Source organism: Battus philenor, unplaced genomic scaffold (genome assembly GCF_028537555.1).
Source record: "Battus philenor isolate CCGP_79_NKW_IND1 unplaced genomic scaffold, ilBatPhil1.0.hap1 SCAF_13, whole genome shotgun sequence".
Lineage (NCBI taxonomy): Eukaryota > Metazoa > Arthropoda > Insecta > Lepidoptera > Papilionidae > Battus > Battus philenor.
This window is the reverse complement of record NW_027181675.1, coordinates 2859066-2884552: the sequence shown is the minus strand read 5'-3', so window position 1 is coordinate 2884552 and position 25487 is coordinate 2859066. Positions and strand designations below refer to the sequence as shown.

At 36.1% G+C, this 25487-nt stretch overlaps 1 protein-coding gene across 1 annotated transcript in view; it reads right to left on the bottom strand.

Moving 5' to 3' along the window:
* Positions 1-25487, bottom strand: part of LOC137933311 (ankyrin repeat domain-containing protein 13D) — a 31839-nt gene that overhangs the window by 5080 nt on the left and 1272 nt on the right. Inside the window, exons 2-10 of the mRNA XM_068777218.1 lie at positions 17279-17420; positions 10241-10411; positions 9202-9345; positions 7964-8138; positions 6305-6527; positions 5315-5485; positions 3942-4059; positions 1342-1607; positions 47-147 (exon numbers count right to left, since the gene is read on the bottom strand). Coding sequence (XP_068633319.1) covers positions 47-147; positions 1342-1607; positions 3942-4059; positions 5315-5485; positions 6305-6527; positions 7964-8138; positions 9202-9345; positions 10241-10411; positions 17279-17420 — 1511 coding nt within the window. The remainder of the gene's footprint in view (positions 1-46; positions 148-1341; positions 1608-3941; positions 4060-5314; positions 5486-6304; positions 6528-7963; positions 8139-9201; positions 9346-10240; positions 10412-17278; positions 17421-25487) is intronic.

Sequence of the window (25487 nt, the reverse complement as noted above, 5' to 3'; positions counted from 1 at the left end):
TAAGTTTTATTTATTTTAACGCCAGTATTGATGAAGGTGACAATACCTCTGTAGCTGTCGCTCCTCCGCGGCGAGCAAAGCGTGGGGGGCCACCGGGGAGGCGGGGGACGCGGGTCTGGCGCCACGGAGCGCCTCCCACACGTCTACCTGCAATCGTTCATCACAATCACCATCACTCATTTCACCACACACGAAGAAATTATCGTACAAATTTCAAACACTCGCTAACATATAAACCCGACTACACGCTAAATAGAAAAATTTTACTTCAATGACAGTTTTCAATAAAGAAAATGTGAATAGAATAGATACGGGGTTTTTCAACAAGAAATTTGTTTTTCAAAACAAAATAATGAATACGTCATAAAAATATATGACAATACTTCATAAAAATTCATAAATATAGCGAATGAATGGGCTAGAGGATATTGATCATCAGATAGCGGTAGCAGAGAACTTTACAAAGTTAATATTTAAAATAAAAACTAGATTAATAATTAAAAGTTGAAATAATCTGAATTGTAATTTTTTTTGGTCCGTACTGTCACTGCTGCCCAAATGGCATTTGCAGATTCCGCGGGTTTGAGATGACAGGTCGCACAGAGCGCCTATCCTGATGGTTCCTGATGTAGCCCTGGCTTAATCCGCTGCTTATTGCGCCGGAAGCCTCCAACTTCTCAGTTACACGTACTTTAGTATCAAAGTTTTTGTTGAAAAAACCCTGTACATCGACTATTTGTCAAGACTAGATAGACTTCATAGAACTATGGCGGATAATTTAAATAACCTAAAACCACACATAGCATGCAACATTCAAACAGTAATATAATCCGTACTACCGGTCGCACTCCTTCACCTATTAAAGATAGCGTTGCTGATGTTCCTTCCGCGACTTCCTCTCCCAGCGATGTTTCTCCGCATACGGTAAATGTAATTATCTGAGATTCTATTCCTAGCCTTCTGGTACCCCTTGCATCGCAATGATAAATGCATTTTGTAGTATTATATATGTATTATCAATTCAGCTGCCGGTCTCGCGCCGGCGTGATACGCAGTGTGTATAGTGAGGGGCCGGTCTCGCGCCGGCGCGAGATCCTACCAACCAACTTTTATAAGTCAATACGGCACCGGCATCGCGCGAAGTAACAAGATCTATTTATACTGCTGACTTTATAGCAATATCGTACTACAGTTTTTTTTATATTATTTATAATTTGATTAAATTTAATTTCATAAACTAAAAAAGGCTGCATGAAAACATGATTGAGTGGTTTTACAATATTTAGGGTCCGAGAGGTTTCCGGGTAAGTCCTAGAATAAGTCGACAAGAATGCAACTTACCTGGTCGTCGTGGGTGCCGGCCTCCATGAGGCTCTGCTGTATCGCGTACTGCAGCAGGCCCTCCTCATCGTCAGGCGCACCGGAGAGCCTATCGTCGGGTGTGGTGGCGTCCCGATACTCACGCCCGATCTCGAAGCACGCGTCGTCCACAACGCACGATAGTCTGTCCCCCTCTTGTATGCACTCGATGTGAGGGACAGGCGACTCCGTTGCGAATATATTACCGAACGTTATCCGCGCGTTAACCACGTGAAACAGAGGGATCTCTGCGACAAAAGCATATGCGGCGGTCGTGAACGGATAAAGGTGCGTGCACACTTGTACTGCATGCGATTCGGGGGAGAATTAAAATATTCAATATTGAATTAACTGGTATATAATAATTTTCATTTTAATTTCTTAGAGTAAATCGATAATCATAAAAGATATATTCATATCTAATTATACTATGGTATATATTATTTTATTTTAACAACATCATATGCTTTACTTATGAGAGATAAAATTTTTCCAATGGTATTGTTGTACAATGCGTTCCTTCAAAACCAATCATTATGTTCCCAATTTAAAAGTCGAGTTCACAGTGACCAGTTATAAGCATACTTTCAAACTGAACTGCGTTTATAATGTGAACGGATTGTAGATTTTAACTGTATCAAGTGACATTAAAAAATCGATATTGTGTATCATCAACGATACTCATAAACTTCCTCTATTACATGTGTAGATTAAAGCACAAGTGTGAACGCAGCCTAATGTTAAAAAAATAAAAGGCAAACTTGAGCGCACATCAACGTACCGTTAACGTCTCCGTGCGGAAACGAGACAGCATATATCCCATCTCATTTCCGCATATACAGAGTGATTGGTTATAGGTGCAAAATCTTTAAAGAGGTGAATGCATTTGACAGCAACAAGCAATAAAGGAAACATCCTGTAACATGTCATATTTATTTATTTTTCTTATTGAAATACGACAGGCCAATAACTTCTGGCAATACTCTCTGAAGAAACTTAGGACTTACTAATATATAGTATTACAAATTTTGAAAACGCTGTCTCATACTATATTGACATTACATTATTTATCATTTCCTATACCAATTATTTTGGCATCGAGTGTACGCTACATTAATTGACAAATAAGATATATATTCATCCCTTTAAATCATTTACATTTATAACCAATCATCCTGTATAACACTAAGCCAAGGCATATTATACATATGATTGAAGTAGCATATATTTATATTAACATGAATTGGGAATTGGCTTATATTTATGTCACAATTTATTCCAACTTTTAAATTTCGAACATTCATCTCCTTTATATATGTACATGTGACATACGCTCAAATTTAATAAATTTTTAAGCATTAAACTAATACCGCCCAAAAGTAACTATAAATACCTATGGCATGCCTCCAACAGTGCATTATATATCACAATATCTCTGCAAATGTCATTGCGATAAAACCTAAAATGCTCGTATTGCGTGAGTAAAAAAAAAAACTTAAAATATAAAAAAATGCGCTCGAGGATTCTGTATCTCCTGCCTACTACAAAGCTATAACTGGGGTGATGTTATGGCGTGTTTTATGAGACGGTTTCCTTTACCTGGCACGGACCGAACAACTGGAAGGGACATATAACGTGAATTGAGATTTATAACGACCACACCATCTACGTCACTAAACGTAACATGAGAACCTGTATTACGTAGTTTTATATATAACACCCAGTTCCAAGAAATATTAACGAGATATTAAAAAACTATAATATAAATATGCGTTTAAATATATACAGGATGGTATGTTGTAGATATTAAAGCTGTAAAGTTGTGAATGTTTAAATCATTAGATTTATTACACCTATTTTCAATCACTCTATATAAAATGATCACTTTGAAATATTTAATATTAATATATTTATGCTTTTCAAATGCGACAGGGCAATAACTTCTGGCAGTGCAAAATCTGAAGCTATACATTCACATCTTTAAAGATTTTATAGCTAAGTAAGAAAAGGACCAATATCTAGCCACTTCCGCACATGCAGTGGTAGTTGTGCAATAAAGTGCACCGCCCGCCAGCCCGCTGATATATGCGTATGCGGCAAACAATGCGAATCACACAACCGCCACCGCCAAATTACTCAACACGTGTTTCACCCCTCCACGGGGCATCTTCAGGAGTTATGTTACACCGATTAGTACCAAACACAGAGTTTAATAACTCTGCATGTGCGGAAGTAGCTAAGTATTGGTCCTTTTCTTACTTAAGATGGACTTTCGCGAGGTAACGCCTGATTCCATTAAAGATTTTACAGCTACAACAAAACACCCTGTATAATAAAGAAAATCGGTTTAGGTTCGAATTCACTACTAAATTATACCAGTGATAGCTATCCCATGACAGACCTCCATATGTACCTGGCTAAATATATACATATGCCTAAGACACACAATAATATTTTATTACTATGTCTATTAAATACTAAAATATCTATATAAGAAGTAACTAACTCCTCACTTGTTTTCTAATTCTTCTTTGAATCTCTTCTGTGAATGATTATTACACATAAAGTGGATGTGAACTTACCGATTTTGACGGGGAATCCTGCAGGCAATTGCATTTGTATGAAGTCCTTCAGTTTCGCGAAATGTGGTGACGATATCGCCGTCATGAGATCCAGGATCGGCATGATCTGCTCTTGTAACTGGAAACGATAGTTTTATTTTATTTTTAAATCATGCATTCACTCACAAGTAAGTGTACAGTGCAGATATAAGTGGATTTGTAATAGGTCTGTATTTACGAAATTGTCGCCTTCCAGTACTGGCAAATTTGAAATCCAATATCTAATATAATCTAATATTTGATACCTATAGGTGTATATGTATATATATATATATATATATATATATATAGAGTGAGAGAGAGGGAGAGAGAGAAAGCGAGAGAGAGAGAGAGAGTAGATCAAATGTAAGTAATAGGCAATATCGTATATAAAGACCTCATACAAAATTCTTTGTTGCACTGTACACATTGGCAGTACGCGTTATTAGCCCAATAATTCCACTAGCGTATGCTATACGTCTACATTTGACGTAGCAATGACATCTATTTATGGCCTCTTGCAAACACCTATTATAATGCTACCGAAAGGGCTGTACCGCGCCTTGGGATCGCACGGTTAGGTGGGGGCTAAGATAAAGACAATAAACACCGCCGAGTGTTGACGGCAGACATACGAAATGAAGAGGCCTATGCTCCCTTTCCTTCCTCATCTCATTACGGACACCTAAGGCGCGGTACAGCGGTTTCGGTATCTTTATACCAATTATAATTATTCGAGCTGAATATTAACATTAGCAAATTAGATCAGATATTTCAATGCTTTAGGTTGAAATAGCATATCAAGGAAGGCACGGACAAAAAATACTTTTTATTTTTAATTTATCTGTGAGCTATTACTGGATTTTTTCAATTAAATACATAAATACATTTAAATATCCGATCTCTGATAATAGCATACTATCAAAAAAATATTTATAAAATTTATAAAAATGATTTCTAAATTTAAAATAGTCTAATGGTGTTTACGCAATTGGGTGAGCAACCTTTTTTAAAATGATATCATACATCAATATCAGATCATCGATTTCTATACGGATATTATCGCTTCTTTATCGCTGCATAGTTCAATAATCAATACATTCCAAGCGCAAAATTCGCAAAATTAAATGAATGGATTCTTTTCGCGTTTAGTTATGTATTATTAAATCAATGAATCATAGATATATTTCCACGATTACTAAAATTCACAAGAAAAATTAAGTCATATATAAAATTAAATTGTGAACATAGTTCATAATCATGACATTAAGAAACACACAAAAAATAGCATTATCTACTGAAAAAGTTTTAAATAAACAAACCGAAGAGAAGGAATGAATAATTACATGTCTTACTTCAAGGGGATAGTCCTCACAGAGCCAAAGCGTTGCCTTGAACTTCTGCACCTTGGTTGTGCTCTCCCGCGGTCGCCCGATGTCCTTGTCCAGCGGTTCCTCGCCGAAGTACTCCGACCAAGTCACCGGTCGCAGGTCTTCACATGATCTGCTCGGCCGTGGCTCTTCTTCCTAAGTGCATATAATCACATTTAAAGAGAACACAAGTACGAGAAGAAAAGAGAAGAGAGAAGGAAAATCAGGAAAAGATGATGTCTCGTTTTTGGTCTTTCAAACTTCATAGTTTACAATTCGAATAATTAATTAGTCACGTAATTTAACTGTCTGTAAAAATCATTCTCCAAAATTACCTTAGCTTAATATAATAATAAAGTTAAATAGCCGGCGACATTTTAAACTACATATCAGTGCTATATATCTCTGCTATTTAGCACTGTTACCTAGCATTGTTATTTAGCACTGCTATTAAGCATTACTATTCACCTTTGCTTTTTTAAAACAGTACGGAACTATTTAAGCATTATTAATCAACTCTGCTATTTAGCAATACTATTTAGATTTGCCATATAGCGCTGTTATTTAGCGTTATTGACCAATGTGTTGCCGAGGATAACCAACGGATATTATACAAGATCGCTTACTATGAACCTAACCCAGAGAGCAATGAAGTAGGTTATTCTCGGCTAGTTCGCTGCAAGAATCAGAAATGAGAAGACCGTTAAAGAACCAAGGTCACATGGCTCGAAGGATTGCCCGCTTGAAGTGGCAGATGATAGGGCACATAATGATGTGTATTAATGAATACAAACGACGGCTGTTAGGGCCGGAAGGTTTTCAAGTTTCGAACACAAGCCGGTAGACGTGTGGGTCGGCTCCCCTCTAAAATGGACCGATGACATCGTCGCTCGATGCTGGTAATATAACACCGGTCTTTGTGGCGATCTGCAGGGGCGACTTATTGGCTGACATATTGATAATGAATAGTGGTACCTGTTCAGGGGTGAGCAGCGGCGAGCCGGCCTCTCTGTCCGCCAGAGCGAGCAGGCCAGCAAGAGGCGCGCGGGGCGCTGCGCGCGCTCTCTCACTCTTGGGCAAGTGCTCGCTGCGCGTCTTTGACACCAGCTCCACGTTGTTGGCGCTGAACACCTTGCACTCATACCCGTTCACCGTCTCCGTCTTGTCCTGTCTCCAGCCCCAGATGCCGCTTTTGTTCCTGCAAACGTTCGGCGCGGGAATTAGTACTTGACGCTTACTTATATCCGGTATATCATATAATACCGATATCTATTATGTATATATATCATTTTAAATGTATTGTACTGTTTTTAGAAGAAAGTTTTTGCAAGGTATTATCTCGATGCATGAGGGTAAGTAAATAAATAACTGTTTGCGACAATTACGGGAAACTGACTATATCCTAACGAACATTAGTCGACTAACACGTAACTTTATAAATAACGATTCACTTTTTTAAAATTAGAATTATTAATTAATCTATGCCGTCCGACGACACCACAGTAGTATTTCGCGCAAAATAGTATAAATAGTATCGCTGAATTCTGTTGGTGTTTTGTTTAAATAATAATAAGTTATCCACGTCAAAAAGTTTTTAGTTTTTATAAGTGCTTGTGCCCTTTCATCATGGCAGACGAAATAGACGACACGATTATTTATGATGAATGCGCGGACGTCTTGTCTAACGTTCCGGACGATTTGGCCGATTCGGAAGAAGACATTGGAGATGAAAACAGTGAAAGTGAAGGAGAATCGTCGGAAGATAGTGGAAAGTTTACAAGGCGAATTCGACGTTGCATCTTGGAGACTGTTTTGCTTCATACCATACGAAAGAAAAATACTGAATACCAAACAGAATGGAAATAAACAAATATATAAAACAAACAAATTTTGTATTTATTTACGTATGCATATCTTCGAAATTTTCATGAGAGTAAGGGAACAGGGTTGAACATGAGAACTGGTGATGAGTTGATTAAACTAATTAAATTAAACTTTACAATTCATAATTTCCCGATAATGTCAAAAACGGCCGACGACAACCCAAATAATCCGAATTAGCGCTGCCGGCGCCAAGCGAATAAATTTTTACTATACGTGCGGACGGCAAAGTGTAAATTATACTTTTTTATGGCCCCTGTTTTTGAGGGCCACTCGTTCCCGCATCATGTTATTGAAACATTGACTTTACATTCTTAAATTTCGCGTATAACAATATTGTTAATTTAGTTCTTTATTCACAGTTTTAATGTTTCTTCGTTGACAGTATCTTTCGTTCTTTTTCTTTCCTTTCCTCCACTCTTTTACTCTTATACTCTATCTTCCTATGTCTTTTCATCCCTCTACTATTATCACCATAGTTTTCTCGTCACATTTACCTATTTCGTATATTTTGGTTTATATCACCAAAAATTTTATTGTGTCATTTGACTAGTTTACGATTTCATTAATTCATTTCCATTATTTTATTACTGTGGTCAAACAAGGTGTGTGTGTGAGCGAAACGGGCAAGAAGGAGCAAGTGGTGAAATAAGGATTGAGTAACAAAACAAACCTAACATAATTTACATAAATATTCATAGCTTTACAGGACTGAGTTAGGATAAAAAGATTGCAATATGGATTGTGAGGTACCTCTCGAAGCTGATCTTGTCGGTGTCAAGATAGTTAAGGGCAATGGGCGCAGCGAGACGCTGCTGCAAGGCTCGGCGTGGTGGCGGCGGCCAGTCGCAAGGCGCGTCCGCTTCCATGCGCTCGCACCACGCCGTGCCTAGCGTGTGATCCAATTCCACCAGGCTTGCACGGTTACCTATAAACCACACAACAAACTAAAACTCTCTCAACTACTAGTCCGTTCGCGTTAAATCTTTGACCGCCCACCTAACCACGATTGTAAACAACCAAACATTTTTCAATTATAATAGAAAGTCACGTGACACAGCGAACAACAAATCAATAGGTTAGGTCGACAGACAATTATTAACGCGAACGAACTAAAGTAAATAAACTAAACGCATGGGTTAAAATATGTTTTACTCGAACTTTATAAAATATTTTTCAAGATCGACAGAGAGTTTTGGATTTATTGTAAATTATTTCAGATAAATAAATGCTTGTTGTTCAAGACTGATAAATTTTAGCTAAAATCGATAGATTTTTTTTACTGAAATAAATAAACATATAGTAGCATTTAAGTTCGCTAGTAGGAAATATTTTTCATAAGAAACATTAAATCTTTTATTAACACAATCTGTTTCAACTGCTCTGTATATATGAAAAGAAATTTTTCCGGCGATGTATATTTCAGACGTGCCAAATCACAATCTGGGAGCTGTGTAAATTATATTTGAAAAAATATGCACATTATTTTTTCATTACACATGCTATGTAATCCTCTTTTTGTTTGTTTTTTTTATGGTTTCGTTTTAAGGATCTCTCCTTCAACCCCTATCATGTGTGTACAGGGTTACATTATTTACATAATAATTTTTATAATCGTCCATACTCATGTTCTATGTTATTGATATTATTTCTGTTAATGGTATTTATAGGCAAAAGGTTTGTAAATTTAATGGAATCAGGCGTTACCTCGCGGAAGTCCATCCTATGTAAGAAAGGGACCAATATTCAGCCACTTCGGCACATGCATGCATGGACTCTGTGTTTGACACTAATCGGTGTAACATAACTCCTGAAGATGCCCCGTGGAGGGGTGAAACACGTGTTGAGTAATTTGGCGGTGGCGGTTGTGTGATTCGCATTGTTTGCCGCATACGCATTTATCAGCGTGCTGGCGGGCGGTGCATTTTATTGCACGACTACCACTGCATGTGCGGAAGTGGCTAAATATTTTACTTAAAAGGTTTGCATACCTTGCCCCCTGAATATGTATGTGCGCTCGCCGCGCTGCCAGTGCGCGTCGTCGAAGCCCGCGAGTGTGGTGTCAACTCGCACGTTGCCGCCGCGCTTGTACACCTTGTACGTGTCGAACGGACAGATGCGTGACACTAGCGGCACTGAAAAACACACAATTAATACATAAGGTATATTGCATATGAAAGCGAGGCGATAGATTTTATTCCACTTCCACGCCTGCCCCGCTCTACCGCCCCGCAATCACGGTATCTACAAATAGCACTAGGGGCAGCAATATAAGTCAGGTAAAAAAAATGGTTTCGGTGGAACTGATGTCACAAGTTAAACCAGGAGTTCTCCGACCTGATAACAGATTAGGAAATGTTTTTGCTACTCATTTTGCCACACAAATATATGGGTCGATATTTTGTAGAGTATATTTTAATCATACAATAACAGTTCTTAAATTCTCGGGTCTCAGCTAGAATTAATGTTATTAAAATTATAAATGAGTCATTGATTTCAATACCTTGTATATTAAGTATACAGGTCCAGAGTGAACTTATGTTTCTAGGTTATTCAACTTTTTTTCTTTATTGAATTAATATCTTTTTAGTAGCAAGATACGGGCCGTTTATTTTGAAAGTGAGAACACTCTAACTGTGACTCCGGTAGCTCCAACAGATATTTAAGTGAATGTTTTATCGCATAGTAACCAAATGTATCTAGAACCTGGTGTACCTTTTTTGGAGAGGAAATCTGGACGGGCACAAGATACCTTGTCCTCTGGGGGTAGGACTGGGGTACGTAGGATTCCTACCTATTAAAACCCCTTAAATGATCGTCCTCAGTGTATTTGGAGGGACCGCCGAGTCTCTTACTGGCTGAAGCCCCTCTGTACTGCACCAAGATACATCGCGGGGTAGCTGACCTTTACCCGACATCCTCGCTGTACCTCAACAACACGAGAACACTGCATTGCTGCTCTTCTCTGAAGAGAATACTATAGCCCTATTCTAGGATGGCCTAAAGAGTTGAAGATCCTAGTGTACCTACCCCAACTGGTAAACTCCCATTTCATTTCGACGTAGAAGTCTGGAGCAAGGCTGAGTCGACGCAGCAGGTCTGGTACTCCACTGGATCGCGCCGCGTGCCTCTGTCGGTCGCGTCGCGACAGCACCAGCGACAGCATCTGAGGATCCCCTGTAGCTGTCGCCTCTTGCACCGCTGTAACATTAAATATGACTACTAAATATGCATTCAAAACACGCAAACAAATATTTTTTTTTACAAAAATGTACGTGTAATGTGTGTGTAATGCACATGTATATGACAGTACTCCTAATAATACTTAAGATGCCGGTTACTTAATTATGATCGGTGTTTGGATTTTCCTAATTTTAAGGTGGAATAATAATAATTATTATTATTTACACCACTAATTGGGTAGGGAAGAGGAAGTAGAACATGGAAAGTAATTTTAACCCTTTTAATGCCAGGAGTGCCGTAGCGCTCCTGTCGCTAGTTATAAAAAAGGCTAGCGTCGAAATAGCGCTCTTTTGACAGATCCCTTTTGGCGCGCAAGTTTAAAAAAGGAATACACGGTTTTTGCGCAGGCAAACACGTATGTAAATAAATCTTGTTCATTTTCAACATACTTTTGTGTTTTATTATGATCATGTACAATCTTTCGGTGATAATATTGAAATAATTATAAATATTGCTGTATTATAAAGGAAACGGTGAATATTTTTGTTTTTCATATAAATCTAATATATAAAATTCTCGTGTCACGATGTTCGAACTTGAACTCCTCCGAAACGGCTTGACCGATTTTTACCAAATTTCATATGCGTATTCAGTAAGTCTGAGAATCGGCTATCTATTTTCCATACCCCTTAGTGATAAGGGTGGTCCACCCCTAAATTTTTCTTTTATGATACAACATACAAAAATACACACAACCTTAAATTTTTACCCCTCTACGATCAACCCTTATTTTTAATGTGTTAATTAAAAACTTTAGTTTTTGTTTGCAAAACAACGTTTACGGGATCAGCTAGTTATCTATAAAAATGTACCTTTTTTACAGGCATTTTTAGCATGTATTGGTAAAACATATTTGGCGCTAAAATGGTTAAAATATGGACATTTTTAGGGTGTCGTTAAAATAGATTAAGAAACGTAATAAATACTCTAAAACGCAAAATTGTGAGCAAAAATATACCTAAATTTCGGCAATATTAAACGTTAATGTAAAACCAAAGGCACGGACGCTAATTTCTGTGGAATATATAGATCCTAATGGCGTTTTACTCTACTCTCAAGATTTATTATTTTGGTAAGCTATTACTATTTATTTTGTGTTTTTCAAGATTTTATTATTTTCCATGTTATAATTGGAACAAATTATGGTGTTTAATTTGAATAAACATCTGTTTATAAAAATTGTAAACATCCAAAGTTTTTAACATTACGCTATTTTTCTTAAAATTTCCCAAATTTTGATTTTGTTTTTACACTAAGTGGATTTACTAAGCAATAGCGGTGCATTTAAAAAAAAAACAACAAATTTCAAGACAAATAAGTAGATAAAATAATAGTCCCAGTAGTCTGTTCACAAAAGGATTTATCTCGTATATATGCAAAGGTTTAAAAAATACAATAAGACCACCGCACCATGATCGCTTACTATTATTTATATAATGATAATTCATACGCATTATACGTGTGTTTATTTTGAAACCGTAAACAGTTGCCTACAAAGGATGGAAGGTAGAATTCCAAATCGTCTTCACTTTACTGTAAAATACATCACTGTGCTCGACAAGGTAAAAAAATCAAGTTTACACAAGCGAAGTAGATAATCTCTTATCTGTAACCCAGTTGGAGTTCAATGTGATGGCACTCGAACGATATTACACGATCCATCACGATACCGAAGCGGCGGCCGGGTGATATACTTTCATCGAGCAACGATAACACACAAAAGCTTTTGTTTGTTGGAAAACAATACGTGAACGCATCGTGGGAAAGTAAATATAAACCAGTGCAACATAGTTTCACACTTCGGATAATATAACGCGTATTATATGATTACTAGCTGATCCCGCAAACGTTGTTTTGCAAAAAAAATTAAAGTTTTTAATTAACAAATGTAAGATAAGGGTTGATAGTAGAGGGGTGAAAATTTAGGTTTGTATGTATTTTTGTATGCTGTATCATAATAAAATAAAAACCAAAAAAAATGTCTAAAAAATTAAAAATAAAATTTAGGAATGGACCACCCTTATCACTTAGGGGTATGGAAAATAGATAGTAGCCGATTCTCAGACATACTGAATACGCATGTAAAATTTGGTAAAAATCGGTCAAGCCGTTTCGGAGGAGTTCAAGTTCGAACACCGTGACACGAGAATTTTATATATTAGATATCATATTATAGTTTTCTACCTTAATGTGTATTTATTTATATTAACCCTTTCGTTACCAGCGCCGGAGTTAGACGGCATCCACCTTGTTATGTCGGCTTATGTGTAGATCCATGTTTTAAGATTTATCACAGCCAAACAAATTACTAAAAATTATGCTCTAACTTCTATTTCTAATTATTGTATCAGTAAAATCTTTAAATATAGAACGCAAATAAGAAAATTCGAACATCAGCTTACAGCCATGCAATGTGCACACTTCGCGGCGCACATGCTCGGTTCAGTAGCGTCATTTCGGCGGAACGGACTGCGGTAAGGAAAGGGTTAAATATTAACCTGACAAAGGTTCGATCTTTTTTTCGACAATCATCGGATTTATTGGGCGAAGAAAAATAGAATGTAAAATATTTTAATTACGTTTGAAATGGGATAAGAAAACATAAAACATTTATAAGATACCAATTCAAATATCTATATTAACGTTTTCTATCCTCCAAATTTACTATATCTATTCATCACATCAGTATCTTAAAAGTTCGCACATGGAGCTTACCAAAAATAACAACTTTCATACGCCGTGAATTACTAAGTTTTTTTTTCAGAAATTTTTAAATTTTTAATTTTTAACACAACTAACATACCATGACATAAGTAAGAAAAGGACCAATATTTAGCCACTTCCGCACATGCAGTGGTAGTCGACATCACTCAACACGTGTTTTACCCCTCCATGGGGCATCTTCAGGAACCACGCCACACCGATTAGTGCCAAACACAGAGTGAGCCCTCACGCCTCACGTGTTGAGTGATTTGACGCATGGTCTGCCGCATACGCATTTATCAGCGGGCTGGCGGGCGGTGCACTTTGTTGCACGACTACCACTGCTTCTGCGGAAGTGGCTAAATATTGATCCTCTTCTTACTTAGGATGGACTTCCGCAAGGTAACGCCTGATTCCATTAAATTCATATGCCATAAACAAATCTATTGCAAGATACTGCAGCTCTCGAGTTTTCTCCAAAATAATAATGACAAGAAAAATCAGGAATCGTCGTCGCTGTTTTAGTGCATTCACGCTCACTGCAAGGCCTTCCGCAAAGATATCTATGGGGAGATATAACACGACCGCCACGCTTGGCAGACGGTTTGGCGATCGCAGTATGGTATTATAGGTATGCAGAGGACTTTCCTACCCACCCTCTGAAATCTTGCTTGTGAGCAGTAATCCTATATAATTAATGCACGGTGTGAATTATATAACATTGTCACCCGCGACCTATGATCACAAATCTCACTCCTCTACCGCTACAATCCACTGCTTATGTCGGTAAGAAAGAACAAATCTCAATTTTCAAAAACCCTGTTAACTTCACTAATTGTAATACTCATGCTTATCACTGCATATATCTTTATGTTGTATTATAATTATATATTTATGTACTATAGTACTATGTACTTATTCTTTCTCTTTTAATGATGTGTATATATATATATATATATATATATATATATATATATATTATAAGTACTCTGTATTATATACACCAATACCTCGCTTTGCGTCGTTACGTTTTGTGTTTTTTTTTTTTTAATTTGCTTAATTTTCACTGTGCGTCATTAGATTTTCAAGGTTGCGTTGTTTTGGGTTCGAGTCTTTAATTTTTTTTTTCAAATTTTTTTTTCTAAAAGATGGCAACACTTTTGTTTCTAATTGCGCCATGCCATCAAAACTCGGGGATTCCCTTTCTAACTAAAAACAACGCAATTTGAATACAGTTTTATTTTCACTTTGTTTTGGTAATTTTAAAGTTCAGTTTTAATTACGTAGTGTGTTGTGCTTTTGGTAAAAGAGAATTACTAATTTATGTAAATTTTTACGTGTTGTTTCTGGTTATAAAAAGGTAAATATTATACCAATTTATTTATTGCTAGAGTTATATTATTTTTTTAAATGTTTACTTTCTTCAATTTTCTTTTTAAATGGTAGTATTTGCATGACCCTGGAACCTGTCTTCGATCTTTACATGGTTTGCTATAGAAAATCTTAATTCACTTTGCGGCGTTTCAATTTGCGTCTTGTTTTTTGAGACGTAACCACGACGCAAATTGAGGTAATGGTGTATGTACATTGAATGAATTTCCAACCAATTGTATCATCAGTCTGCCTCACTACATTATCTTATTAGACAATATTGTTCAACATATATTGTTACAAATTTAAAAGAAAGGTTTATTTAGTAACAAAATACCACTCATGATACGCATGAAGAAGACAACTTCAAAACCAAATAATAAAGAAATAATAATCTGTTTTATCAAAAAATGCCGTTTGCCAATTAGCACTCATTGGCAAAGTCATATGCAAAGATTGTTTTATTCGCTCCCGCTGTTGGGGATCTCCCGTAAAAGTACTATCTTAAGTACGCAGAGAGAATATTTTCAATAAATTTTTACAGACTATTTTATTTTCGTCTTCATATTTTGTACGCCACACTTTCATACTTTATTTTTCTTCCTTACTTCACCTTTAACTATTTTTACATTTTACATTCTTATTTTCGTTTTTTTTTTTTTGGTTTTTCATTGGCAATGTTATAATCGCCCAATGAGCTGTATACGAAAGAAATTAATCGGTATAGCCCAATAGTGGGCAGGCCACATAGCGCGCAGGACATATGAACGCTTGGTCTTTAATGTTCTTTAGTGAAGAGAGAGTAATAAATCAGGTCAACGGACAGTCTGTTAACCCTTTCCTTACCGCAGTCCGTTCCGCCGAAATAACGCTACTGTACCCGGCAGCGCGCAAAGTGTGCACATTGCATGGCGGTAGGCTGATGTTCGAATTTTCTCATTTTAGTGTTACATGTTTAAAGATTTTACTAGTATATTTATTAAAATGGAAGTTATGATAAACGTTCATATTTAGATTCCTGTCTTTTGACGTTTGCACTGCACACCGCACCATCTTCTTCGATTTATTCCTACTGTTTTATAAATCGAAAATAAAATGTTTTTCGGTCAACCTTAATAGAGTATTGCGATGATACTTTTATATTTAAAATTTTGGTTTCCAAATACATACAATACTTTCGAAGAATTGTTTTTTAGTAAAGGCGCATTTAATAACATGATTGTACCCTTGCAGGAATCAATTCAATAACAACGCAATATAAGGAACTGTAAATGGATGCCGTCTAATTCCGGCGCTGGTACACACGGGGCGTCTGGTGGAAGCCGGCTGACTTGAGCGCTGGTAACGAAAGTTAAGTTCATCGGACGACACAAACGCAGGTGCCAACCAATCTTATTAGAACATACCAATGAACATCTTATGACTGAAATAATGATGATGGGCAGGTCCACCGCCCTCAGAATATCAAAGCACTGATATCGGCTAGACTAAAGACATCTATGTTCTTATCTAGAGGGATCTTCGGGACTCTGGACTATTTATTCTGAATTAGAAGGCCACCATGTTCTTAGCTCGCTTAAGTGACTCCATAAAGAGATTTTAGCTTGGACTTTTCACTTTTAACTCAATAAGTGTTTAATAATAGCTGAACAAGAGCTAAATAGAGCTATACTATGAAACAAAATATTGCAGACCGTTCGTGTTAAGAAGTGCATCATCATTGTCCGTCGGCATAGCAACGCTCCAATCATAATTAACCGTTATGTTCGATTTTCAAATAAGGAACGATCTGATTGGTTGCGGGGCGTGGATTGGCTTGCGGACAATGATTGCGTTCTTATTACAAACTGAATAGTGACAGATAGATCATTAGTGTGAATCTTTCATTGCTTTCTTTTTCAAGTTACTTTACCTTCGTTATTGGCACTATTTTTTATTTTTATACACGGACTAGAACGCTCGCGTGTCTTGTCTGGCATATAAATTAGACTAGCCAGGGTAATAAATCAATTTCATGGTAATATTATTGAATTCAATTTCAAATCAAATCAAAATATTCTTTGTTCAAATATGCTATCACAAGCACTTTCGAATCGTCAATCAACTTATAATTACGACATTGTAGTCCCTACAGAAAGCTACAACCAGCTCGGAAGAGCCGGCTAGAAACTCAACAGTTGCTATTTACAAATATAGTTTTATAAAGAGTACGCTACAATAATTACCTTCCTGAGTGAACATCAATAAAAATATAAACAACAATTTCTTTTAATTAAATCAATATATATATGGAACTAAACATGTACATATATATGAATATATATATGTTCATTATATTTACATGTTACTGTTAAAAACATATAGTAATCACGGACCCATAAGCGCGCGTCCACCCGCAAGGTACAACAAGGACCTTATTAACGTTACCTTACAAGAACGCTTTCAACAGGTCCTTTTGGAAATTTACGGGGGAGACATATGTCCAGCAGTGGGTATCTTACAGCAGATTTGATGATACACAGCAACCTTAGAGATATACTGTAGGTTTTAAGTTTGCTATTGTACTTTATTTAGTAAGAATAACTGAACTCTTTTTTAAATAAAAAATCAATGCTATGATGATCACTGTAGTAAGCTGTAAATATCTTAAACGTCGTGCTGATAAAAGCCTTAATGGATTTACTTGATATACATTTATCATTTGCCAAAACTTTTAGACTTATTTCCAATCAGTATGATAAATGTACTTACCGGTCCAGCCATCCTTTTCGCAGTTGACATCGGCGCCGGCATCGATGAGCGCCTGCACCGCTTCGATGTGCCCCAGGGTCACGGCCAGGAGTAGAGGAGTTCGCCCCCGAGGGTCTCGCAACTCGATGTCCTCTTTCGTGAACTGGACGCATAATTGCATATATCAAACATACATACCAGTATAATAGACAATGCTAGTTTAGGAGTAGTTTAGAATCGTCTTTATAAAAGCAGTGTCCACAGATGGGCAGTGTAAAAAAAAGGTATGCAAGATTCCTGATACTTAAGCAATGGTAACTCAGCGGTAAGGACTGGCACTTACGATCGTGGGTGGTGGGTTCAATTCCCGAGATACAATATCATGTAATTCCCACCTTTTGTAATAATTATATAGGATTGCCACTGTAGATAAACAAGTTAGCAGAATCCCGCGAACCGCGAACATTGGCATTTCACGCGATTCCGTTCCGTGTATATCGTTCGTATAAGTTTTATTCCTTAAAGTCATCGTATGGGATCACACAGTATATATATATATATATATCTATATGTCGAAGTACATATATATATATATATATATATATATATGTACTTCGACATATAGATATGCCTAATGGTACATAACTCGATTGATAGGTAGAAAATTCCTATCAGGAATTAAGTCTGCCCTTATCCCTTAACTTGGCATTTTTTTTAATATTACATTAATATTCATACCACTTGACTTTTAAGACCCAAGAATGCCAACATAAAAACTAAACAAGCGTTCGAAAATTAAGAAATTACCTAAACATTCACATACAAATGATTACTTTGCGTTCAAAATTGATGCCACTATTTTTTTTTTAAATTCTGATGTATCTCTACTGATACATTATCAAGAAAAGGGTTATACAAACGTACATAAAATGTAAGACAATATTAACACAACTATATAACAGGGGTTGACAACCTGCGGCTCGCGAGCCACATGCGGCTCTGAAGGATTTTTATAGCTCGCGATAAATGTAACAGAATTCACTTTTTATTTTTATGTAGTACATACCTAAAAAAATTTTTGGAGTTACTGTAATATTTAAATTCAATGCGTACATTTTGTAATTTTGAAAAATAAATTAAACTTTTTAAAACGACATTACTTGCGGCTCGTACTATCAAGGCGCTTGGCCATCCCTACTATATACAGATTTTACACAAATTGTTGCTTAAACTTTATACTTTAAAATTCAGGCACCTGTATGGCAGTACCATTACATCATAGCCAAAGCCAATTGAATATAAATTCGCGCCGAAATTTGCGCGTGACTCATTTAAATATGAACAGAATCAAGGGCAGACCAATTTGTACGGCTTTGTATGTTAATACGATTATTAGTATTTCTTATAAGTGCAGAGGTATGATTGTTAGGCTTCAAAGCCTTACGCCAAAGCCCTAAACTTTAGAATCACTTCCGCTGAGCACCGCCCACACGCATAACGCGACAATAACTTGCGTTAGTTTATGTATCGGCGACGAAAGTATTGTAAGACGTAGATTTTTACTACTTACACCGTGAAATCTAAACGTAAATATGCTTTTTTATCGATATATAAATTTTACGGAAAATATTGGTGAATTTAAGTCAATACTGAAATTTATTTGTATATATTAAATATATATACATATATATGTGCTTCAGAAATCGAAGTAGTGTACATACTAATTTTAAAAAATATTTAATTGTTAAGAATTAATTTTTCTATCTTTTTCACAATGTTCATTATTCATCATTTATAAATTTATACTTTGTTTCATTTTTGGGGTTCCTAAAATCTCATATTACCCCTAGTGTGTCTAGTAGTGTCCGAATATCCCTTGGAGTATGGCACCACACCATCTATTCCTGGTAAAGGCGACTAATGGGAAAATATCTTCCTCCAATCCCATACCCGGATTGAAAACGATGATGGTTGGTCAGAGAGATGACACCCGGTCGTAAAACAGTCAACACCAATCATCAGGCGGCACAAACCTGACAACTTCACAGCCCTAAAAGTCTGAGCGTGGAAGGAACCCACCACTTAATAAATTCCCAAGAAAACCCTTCTTATTAAAACAGGAACAGAACGATTTTTCATTTGATCCGACTAACACTCGGCGCTGTCCAGCTCGCTGCCTGATTATTGTTAATCATCCAGTATACGGTGAACGAGCGTCTCAATACTCAAGGAACTTAAAATTACAACGAGGCTATCATCTACATTTCTACTAAGTCCTTACGTATTTTGTTACGAGGCTTTCATCTATATTTCTACTAAGGATCTTTACGTATTTTGTTACGGGGCTTTCATCTATATTTCTACTAAGAATCCTTACGTATTTTGTTACGAGGCTTTCATCTATATTTCTACTAAGGATCTTTACGTATTTTGTTACGAGGCTTTCATCTATATTTCTGCTAAGACTCCTTGCATATTTTTTTTGTAACCTCGAGAAGCTTGTAGTTAGAGGAAAGTCGAAAGTAAAACACCACGGCGGTGAAGCTCAATTCGCTTGACAAATCAAACCCATACCGCTCTAGACAATAAAGTTTCGATGCCCATACACGTAGACGACGATCGCAACTGCTGTCGTTGTTTTATCAAGGAGAAAGTGATCCGTGGATGGAGTCACGACCTTCAGAATGGAGAATTACGAAGCGAGGAAAAAAAACTCAGTTATATGAAAGATATAACTCTAAAATAAACATATTTCTAAGTTTTTTTCTCACCTCTACTAGGACATGACCACTAACACCCTGACTAGAGTGGTAGTGGTCATGTCCCGGTCGGTTCTCGGTTGGTGTCTGGCAGAGTAAGAACAGCATCTGTCTATCTTGTTATATCGTACAGCGTGTACGATATCGCTTAATCTTCTCCGCGGAGGGGCGCCTATTGAATATTGAAGGCAAAGACCATCTGCAAAGATCTCCACGATGAGCAATACTACGCTGCCTGCATCCAACGACTTCCTGCGACTTTAACTATGCCACCAGTCTGCCTAGTGGGGGGCTTACCCACGCCGCGTCTGCCGGCTCGTGGTCTACACTCGAAATCTGCCACTACAAACGAGCAATTCTTCAAGCTATGTCGGCGATGTTGGTTTTTCCGCAGATCTCCTAGTTTCTGACTCAATTTCGCAGCGAAACTCCGAGCATATCCCTCTCCGTTTCTTTCTGGCTGACCTTATGCCTTCTTATGAGGCCCGTCGTATGTAACCAAGTCTCGGATCTTGTTTTACAATGTGCTAGTTATGTACTAGATATGTCTTAGCATGTGTCTCTCGTTGTAGTTACCTGTTTCCAGAAATAACATTTCCTTTATTATCATTAATGCTTTAACTTGGATCGTTTCAAATCTTTTAAATTACTTATATTTTGGGAGGTACCTCTGTATGTTTTCCTTAACACATGTTATATAATCCGCGACCCATTTTAAACCACAGCACAAAACCACAAACGGACAATGTCAATATGTACTGCAGGTATATATGCATTCGGTATTAATTTTACTCATTGCGAATTCGCAGTAGCTATGCGAAAAAATTTTGATAAGATAAAGAGATACTAAAAATGTTTACACTTTTTATTCTTTAAGTAAATAATTTGCTACCAAAAAGAGAGAACAGATTGTAATTGCTTATGATGAAAAACCATGATGGATGACGTACTTGGTTTCGGATGAAGTTGATGCTGTTAGCCGGGGGGGCTTTCACAGCTTCATCGGAACTAAGTTCACGGTGCGAAAGGGTCCGTGAACTTAAAAATAAAACAGAAGCTGGACAGACGCGTTCCAGTTGTACAATAACGTTCGCACGTAGTAGACCACTCTACCCGAGTAGAGCTGTGTAGTGTCGATGTTGTGTATGCAGCTTGGGACGGCAGCGTGGACCACAGGTGAGGCAAGGATAGATCCGGATCCAACCTCGGTTCGCCCACGCTGTTCGTGGTTAGGGAGCGGGCGACCCTAAGAACGGGTTTTGTGATGGATGACATAAGCATCTTCTAATATACACAGACAGCAAACACTTAAAAAAAAAAACAACCACAAGCAAAGTGCGCGTAGAGAGGAGGAGACTTTTTTTATTAAAATACTCTTCCACCCTTGTCTAAGGCGGGACAAGGTCTTTTGAAGGTGTTAAATTTCTTTTTAAGTTCCTATTTTTATTTTCTTTCTCGCCTTACAGTCGTCGTCTGTTTTTCGTCATAATATCTTACACTCTCCTGGCTTACTTTTCTCTTTATACAACTCTACCTTACTTCCTTCTCTTCCGCTCTTAAAATTTAAGTAAATTATTTCTTTACATCACCGTATAATTTTATCAATTATATTTTGCCCTCCTTTTTATCTATCTTATCTGTTCTATTGATATACTTTTTCATTTTTTTATTATTTCTACTAGTTTCTAGTTTTTTTTTAATACCATGTTTACCTTCTAAAATACAAAACAAATATTTACAGTTTTACCCGACCCTTCCTAATTTGTTTTATTTATATGGAGGATTGTTAGCCGTTCTGTTACGTCAGTAGGCGGTTAACATTGCAGCTGCGGCGCTCATGCTGCCTTTTTCTTGGCCCCACCTCGCCACGCTATCCTAAGGCGCGGTACAACGGTTTCGGTAGCATTTAACAAACGTTTGAGTTACCATTGCTTAACAAATCGTTCCGAATTGAAGCACCGTACTTCTACAGTATTAAAACAATCACGAAACAGTTCGCTTCTATTCTAAAAACTGTATCACAATGTACACTGAATTCAGTTATCTGTAGTCCAGTGTAGTTTTATTTGTGCGGAATACAAACGAAAGAGAGCATACATATGGCGGCCCATGTTGGGCGCCAGTTTACACTCTATAGTGTAATAAAACAACTGTTCTTTCTAGTGAATTAATTCAACCGTAGCAGTAGTTAGTAGCGTAGTTAGTAGGTGTAACAGTACCTTTACACCTACTAACCATAACTATTTTTTTGCAGCTAAATAAAAAAATATTTATGGTACCTTAGGTGGTATAAAAATTGTTTTTTTTTTCATTATTATTTCTATTTTGTTACTATTCCTTTTTTAAATAGAATTTTGGTTCACATTAAAGTTTAATTGAATTAATTAATATGTCAAATAATTTGTAAAATAATAACAGCTATAAAAGACATATTTAAAACAGGATAGATAAATAAATAACAAAATTACAAGTAGACTGTGGCATGTATACTTCACATACTTGTGTCGAATGTATTGTCCGACCACAGTGTAATCTTAATCCTATAAAACCTTGTCTACAATAACACAATGAAGTACTTAGCTATTAACATGTCTATTATATTTTCTTTTGCACAATACACTCAAGGTTTTATTAGATTATTAATTGTTCACCACATTGAACCTATTGCTTGTCCAGACAGTCTGTCTGTATGTATTTATTAGACCTTTGCAAACAACAAAGTCATCAAGATAAACAAAGGTAAACTGGTAGTTAAAAATGGCCTGATAATCAATCATTCAAAATAAACATTACTTTATGTGATTTATTGACCTTAAACAAAGTAAAAAAATTACCTCATCATTATTATAGCAATAGGATGTTCAATGATGGACCCATAGATTTCCTATAGGACTAGTTGGAAGTGGTCTGACACAACCTTAATCAGACACACATAGCATAGCATAGGATGTCCACACAAGGTGTGTGCTATGCTAGCTCCATGCCTTCTCGCTAGAACCTTAATATCCCAATGGACATTTGTTCTATGCCACATGGCCATGTGTATTTTAAATCTGTTAATCAATGTAGGGTCAAAAATAAGGTGATTTAAGAAGTAATTACAAATTATCTAAAATTAAGGTACACCAATACCTCGCTTTGCGTCGTTTCGTTTTGCGTTTTTTTCGAAGTAGCGGCGCTGCTTAATTAGTACTAATTTTCACTGTGCGTCGTTAGAATCCCTTTCTAACTAAAAAGAACGCAATTTGAATACAGTTTTATTTTCACTTTGTTTTGTTAATTTTAGAGTTCAGTTTCGATTACGTAGTGTATTGTAATATAGTATGTTGTGCTTTTTTTAAAAGAAAATAATAAAATTATTTAAATTTTACGTGTTGTTTCTGGTTACTAAAAAGGTAAATATATTTCTAATTAATTCATTGGCAGAGTTATACTAAATTTGTTTTTAAATGTTTACTTCCTTCAATTTTCTTTTTTAAAAGTAGTATTTTCGTAACTCTAGAACCCTATCTTTGTTCTTTACATGGTTTGCTATAGAAAATCTTAATTCACTTCGCGACGTTTCAATTTGCGTCGTGTTTTTTTGGAACGTCACCACGACGCAAAGTGTATCGGTGTATTTATAATTTGTAAAGATTACCTATAGAATTTAAGCATTTGCATGTAGTGTAAATCTTCTGTATATAGTTTATTTTTGTATCCATAAATGGGGAAAGGAATGGGTAAATAAAATTTCATTGCTTTGTAATTACTTCTAGGAATACAAATTCCCTAATCCTAAAAATGCAATAAATGTTACACACCAAAATTATATTTTGTTTTTATTTAATATTTGCTGGCCCAACAGACATTGTCCTGTTTTAACTATGAATAATGATTTCAAATGTTTTCTTTTGATACACAACATTATTAGTCCTATGAAACCTTATTAAGATTGTAAATGGACACAGACCTCTTATAATCCTTTATAAAATGTATGTCCAACAGTGAACTTCCTATATTTGAAATGGTGATAATGTTGAAATATGTAATGCACATGCTTTTTGCACAAGAGCAGGTGATGTACAATGGACTACTGGAAAGATATGGATCTTCAAAGTTGATGTCACAAAGACTCAACAACTGTCATAGAGATTTATTAATAACCTGACAAATGCAAGCTGCACTTTAATTCTTTTCCTTAACACATTCCACCCCATGTTGGGCGAATACGACCCCACTGCACCCATTTAGGCCATTTTCAGTTCTCATTGAATAACATAGGATTCTTAAAAATGAATTGTAGGATTGAAAATAGATAACTTCACATCACAAATACATATTAAATTTTATAACTTTTTTCTGCTAATTATAGCTTTGCAGTATTGAAAAAGTGTAAAGCATACATCTTAAACAACTTTTTTTTTAATTTTTAAAGTGTGCGTTTTACACACCACAGGGCCTAAATGGAAAACCTTCATAAATTGCTATGGCATTCTATGTGTTCAGAGCCTTGTGTTAATTATTATCAGGAAATTTCGGCATCATACTGGCAGAGATAAAACATAGGAAAAATCAAGAGGTGATGTAAAATGAAATTTACAAATGATGCCCTCCATACTACATAGGATGGAAGATCATAGTTCAACATAATATATTATTTCGAGATATCCAGTGTTTTATCATATCAATTACAACTGGGTTGCCATAAGCTTTATCAGGAACCTTGACCATTATGCAAATGCTAATTAAATTCAACGCTTTATTTAGCCATTATCAAAGGTGCACACGCTAAGTGTACAGTGGGAGTTGTTAAACATGTAATGATGTCATTTTACGAAATTATCTGTATTGGTTACATTATAAATGAACATCTTGTTACCAATGTTTTACTGCCAGCAGATACGTAAACAGGGATTAGATAATAGGATACATGTTAACATGTAGGTATTCTATGGGTGGAATTATGAAAGCATGAATAGTTATTTACTAATAGATAATTTTTCAAAGTTTTAAGTCTACCTTTGGCACACAAGCAAAAATGGTTGGTCATATCAATAGCACAAGCAGGTACAGTTATCAATCTCTCACTTGTCTATTTGTATACCAATTTTATACAAAAATACTTGCCGTACATTCAAATATTCAATATCTGATCTCATATCATCCTATCATTTCATTATTATGTCCTTATATACCGCTAAGCTCTTTGATAGTGCGGGACATTTTATTTTTTTATTTTTATGGGTGGCTATTGTATATGCCTTTTAACAAAAAACATATTTATTGAAATTATTTAAACCAAAGTACACAATATGTGTATTGAAGTTAGATATAATGGCACAATTTAATTATGATCAGTGTTAGGATCTCAATAATTTTACAATGGAATAATAATAATAATTATTCGCACCAGTAATTTGTTTGATTTCACAGGAGCTGACAAAGTTAATATAAATTTAATTATTGAAATAATTTGACAATTGATCTGA